Source organism: Helobdella robusta (genome assembly GCF_000326865.2).
Source record: "Helobdella robusta unplaced genomic scaffold HELROscaffold_5, whole genome shotgun sequence".
Classification (NCBI taxonomy): Eukaryota; Metazoa; Annelida; class Clitellata; order Rhynchobdellida; family Glossiphoniidae; genus Helobdella; species Helobdella robusta.
Window position 1 is genome coordinate 4,624,694 of NW_008705254.1, and position 5,505 is coordinate 4,630,198.

At 35.0% G+C, this 5,505-nt stretch overlaps 1 protein-coding gene across 1 annotated transcript; it reads right to left on the minus strand.

Annotated features, from left to right (window-relative positions):
* Positions 1–3,197: 3,197 nt before the first annotated feature.
* On the minus strand, positions 3,198–4,208 carry HELRODRAFT_163587 (hypothetical protein; the record flags this gene model as incomplete). Its single annotated transcript, XM_009027424.1, has 1 exon — positions 3,198–4,208. One exon carries the CDS (start codon positions 4,206–4,208, stop codon positions 3,198–3,200), a length of 1,011 nt encoding a protein of 336 aa, XP_009025672.1.
* Positions 4,209–5,505: the final 1,297 nt, after the last annotated feature.

The following is a 5,505-nucleotide window of genomic DNA, read 5'->3' on the forward strand; positions in this document are numbered from 1 at the left end:
TCACTCCTTTCTTCCTCAACGCCCATTCAATGACCTTCCTCGGTACTCGATCAAAAGCCTTTTCTAGATCCTCAAAACACACGTACAATCTTCGTTTCTTCTTTCTATAATTCTCCTGCAACATTCTCACCATGAACAACGCATCCACCGTTCCCCTACCAGGCATAAACCCACACTGCATTTCATTAACTGTCACCATACTTCTCAACCTCCTCTCAACCTCCTAACCCTCTCCACTACCTTCATTCCGTACTCTAGTAATTTCACACCCCTGTATGACCCACAATCTCTCACATCTCCTTTGCCCTTATACAACGGCACCAACACACTGTGTCGCCAATCCTCAGGTATACCTTCATCATCAAACATACTGTTAGCAATTCTCATCATAACTTCAATTCCTATCACCCCACTCGCTTTAATATGTTCTGCCGCCACTTCCGAAACCCCTGTCGCCTTACCTAGTTTCATTTCTCTAACTGCTTTCTCTACTTCCTCCATCGTCACCTTCTCTATAGGTCCGTGTGTGACCGCGGATTCCACATCTCCATCCCACTCATTCTCTTCATTCATCAACCTTTCCATATGAGCTTTCCACACCTGAGCTTTTTCCTCCTTATCTATGCACAACTTGCCAGATCCATCCCAAACACATCCATTCCCTATAACATCTTTCCTATCCCTCATTGACTGCTTTGCTACTTTGAACATTTTCCTCGAACTCACATCAAATTCCATTTCCACACATAAAATACAAATAAATACCAACTCATTTACAAACAAAAATACATTTAAAAAGATACAAATACAACCTTATACATACAAAACGATAATATAACATACAAAAACATACAAAAAACAGACAAAAAGATATAAAAGGATACGAAGGGGAAGAGTATCGTACCGATGAATACAATAGGATCAGTCATCACTTCTTCAACTTATGCACCTCTTTACGTTATTGTTATTAATATTATTTCATTATTTATCTTCTTGTGATGAATTCTGAAATTTTTAAAGTTGTTGTTTTTTGTTTGTGTTGTTGTTTGATGTTATTATTTTAGCAATAGTAGTTGTTGTTGTTATTATTATTGTTATTTGTATGTAGTTTATGTGTTGGGTGTATAATGGCCGTACTATTCATATTAATACAACGTATCTATGCTATGTGTATGTGTACATAGAAGTTGTGTGTGTATGTGTGTTGTGTGGATTGAATGTACGTTACATTGTACATACATGTTTTGTTTGTTTGTATGTATGTTGTGTGGAGGCTGTTTAGTATATACAAGTTGTGTATGTATGTCGTGGGGTAAACCTATGTATGTCTATGTGGTAAAATATTTTTAATTTAAATAAGCTAGTGAAGAATGGTATGTAAGCATTTCTGAATTCGTCGAAACTGCATAAAATTAATTGAAACAAAGACAAAATGCATACATCCGTAACGTTAATTATAAGCAAAAATGTTCTCAAGTAATCTTTCAAGTATAAATACTCATATTTCAAGCGTTATTAATTCTTAAAAGTACAGAGATCAAGTTTTAGACCTCAATATTTGAACTAACACGTTATCATTCATAATCGGAAGAAACTTTTTTTTTTAAAAGACAGATCGTTACATTTTAAATGTAATAAATTTGTAAACTTGTGTGACATTTAACTCTAGTAATTAGTCAAAGTTAAGTGGTTTGGGTTGAGAATATTTTCTAAAGACGCAAAAGAAACTGGCGGGCATTTGTAGTAGGTACTTGAAAAACAGCAATAGATGAATAGAGCATTATGTAGTTTGCTAAACTTTTCCCGTCAGGTTTTCCGAGTACTTTTTTTTAAGTCTAAGTACTCAAATTTTAAGGACAAGTACCGAGAATTAATTACCTGGAAGTATTTGCAAGTGTCTGCAAGTGTACTATGCGATTTAAATTATTGCAGCATTATTCACAATTTGGGGTATGTTTAATATCCTTGACAGTACTAAGATCAAAATATTTTTTCACTGTCCGAAATTATCATAACCCAGCATTTTTCACCATCAAAATTACGATTAATATTTCAACTAATGCTAATCACCGTTATAACTCTACCTCTCATCAGCACTGATATCATCAGCACTGATATCATCATCATCATCATCATCTTTATATTCGCAATGTTTCACATTCATCGTCGTTATTATCATCGCTGACGTCGTCATCGCTGTCACCCTCCCACTTCCATTATAATTTATGTATCGCATGGTTGTTTTGATTTTTAAATTTACAACCTATCACATTTTCTCGTTGTTAATTGTAACCGCTCGTCTCATCATCATTTTCTTCTTCATCATTTTTACCATCATCATCATCAGCATCATATCTTCATCACCATCATCATCATTTTTACCATCATCATCATCTTCTTCTTCACCATCATCTTCCTCATTTTCACCATCATTTTCGTTTGCACCAATATTTGTACCCTTACCATCATCTTCATCATCGTATTTTACCATCATAAAATATGATATGATGAAAATGAGGATGAAGAAGATGATGATGAGACGAGTGATTACAATTAACAACGAGAAAACATGACGGGTTTTAAATTTAAAAATCAAAATACATAATTATGCATTGCTGTTAAAATGACGCTGAGCAAACCCTTAGGACAGATTTTTAATCGATGATAATTAGTCTTTGGCTTCTACTCTAGGAAGAAATTTTGAAGAAACCTAATCCGAAAAACAATGTGTACAAATTCTGGTTTATGTGTTAAATTACAAAATATTATTGATATTATTTTTTTAAATAATACTAATAAATTGTCAAAAGGCACAGGCTGGTACAATGCAACAACGTTTAAGCCAAAAATCATTCAAGATACATTAAAAGTCAATAAATAAATAAAATAATCAAGGTGCAGAATCATATAAACTAAAATAACACTCACATGCACAGTACCACACTCACGTCTACACACACACACACACACACACACACACACACACACACACACACACACACACACACACACACATACAAACACACACGTACAACACACATCTCATGCAACCAACCGACCAACCCAGAGACATGATATGTAAAAAACATGTAAAAACTTGCGATTTAATAATTGATTTTAAAAAAGATATTGGTGAAATAAAAAAAAAACAATTCGAAGCATTCACCGGTCGTCATCCGACTGAAGAGAACGTATTTTCAGAATTCAGCGAGATTATAAAACGTCTTTAGATGTGTACATCCTATTGCTTTTTCATCTTTAGAACTTTCATCTCGATGCCTGTAGTTACCTGACCGACATTCTCTGTCTTCGGAATGTTGGAAAAATACTTTAATCTTCCGAGGCACGAAGAGACTGACCCCTAGAAAATAATCTGGCTTCAGTGGCATAACATCTCTGAAACTGAAGTTTGTAGCAAACGCAGAACTGTACGCTATTGTCACTTTTGCTGCGTCGGATATTGTTTTGAAAAAGAAAATATCCAAATATGGAAATGAGAAATGTTTGAGGAGTTCCGTCGATATGTCCTGATGGAAGCATATTTTCCACCGATCCCTGTCATGGAAGACGTAGGGCTTCAGGTAACCTGCCAGATCGTAATTGTGCTTGTCGTTCCAGATTTTTGCGAGTTCTTCTTCGAAAACCCTCACAAAACGATCCCTGTCATCGAAGTTCATCATAATGTCGACGTCATCGTCCCACGGTATCATCATCTTATTGTGCCTCGCATAGCCGAGCAGAGAGCCATAGGCTACAAAGTAACTGGTCCTTGATAGTTTGGCAACTTTGGAAAAGAGCATGAGTAACCTCTGCATCTTCTTCACTTCATCTGCTTCGAGCGTTGGAAGAAAGTGTTCCAAATAACCCGGGCATACGTTTGATTTCGTTAGAAATTGACTGACATTTTCCGGCTTTTCGAAGTTGGACAACGTTAGAATATAGCTGCTTCCGTGATCAGATTTTGGAGGCGGTTTTGAAAAGTTGATGACGTCGTTGAGGCTGACAGTGGTAGGATCCACGTGAAGGACTTCGTGCCATTGCAGGAAAGAATGATCCAACAAGTAATTCAGGCATCTGCTTGATGTCAGTCTCTCATGAATGGGATATTTGATGATGTTGCTGAAGCGGAGCATGACGATGACTGTTGTGGTCAAGATGGTGGTGATCAGTGCCTTGTTCAAATATTTTCCCAAGAAATTGATATTCATTTTTTGTCAACAAAAATTTTTGAAAGCACTTCTGTCATGAGCAGCTTATGACAATGTTACGGTATCTGCAATGATAGCGACACACGTTATTAAGCAAAAACGTAATTTGAATTATTGATTCTCCGTAATTTACATTTTTCCCTGTCTACCTTGTTATCATTTATCATTGTAATCATCATTGTTAGCCTCGTCATCGTCACCACCACCACCATCGTCATCATCATCATCATCGTCATCATCATCATCATCGTCATCATCATCATCATCGTCATCATCCATCGTCATCTTCTTCCATCATCATCATCATCATTACCTTATTTCGTCTTCATAAATTACATTTAAAAAAAAGATTTCATTGTTGATGTTTACGTTACAAAAAAAGAAAAATGATTAAAAACGCTTCATTTTAAAATAAATAAACAGAGTCATAAATTTGTCCCTTATCGTCATACATACATACATGTGTGTGTGCATGCGTGTGTGTGTGTATGTATGTGTGTTAGTGCTATATATCATCTATCCTTTCTATATGAACCCTATCTATATTAATGTAAATCCACTTATACGTATAACGCATATACGTAAGCGTGTGTGTGTATATGAGTTTGTATGTGTGTATTTGTGTGTGTATTTGCGTGTGTATGTGTGTGTGTATGTGTTTGCGCATAATAATTTATGAAGTAGCAACAGTTTGTAGATATCTACATAACTATTATCAATAGAAATGTGTATGTCATTGGTCGTCTGGGTTACTGATGTAATGTTACTAATGACATTGATGCTACAATTGTATGTTAATGTCACAGATGCTACTAGTGTTATTGATACCATTTCCATACACAATGCGATTGTTGATGTGATTTATGGCTATATAAGTTTCACGAGATGGTTGTTTTATGTATGGAGTGATGTTATGCAATTAATATTTAAGGAAAGATGAATGTTGATGTATATATCTAATATTTAATAAATATTTAATATATATATATATATATATATATATATATGTGTGTGTGTGTGTGTGTGTGTGTGTGTGTGTGTGTGTGTGTGTGTGTGTGTGTCTTTTTGGCGGATGTACGTTGCATATTGATGAATTGTGTTTGTTAAGACGCGATTGAATAGAGAAGTTTATACAAACGTAGGAGTGTTTGGTTGTGTGTGAATGGTGTTGGATCAGTCTTCTCTAATTCGAGTTTTAAAAAAATATAATAATAAAATATAAAAATATTTAGTTCTAAATTATCATCTGAAAGCCAAATTTTTAACAATTTACTACTAACTCTTCATAATTCGTTAA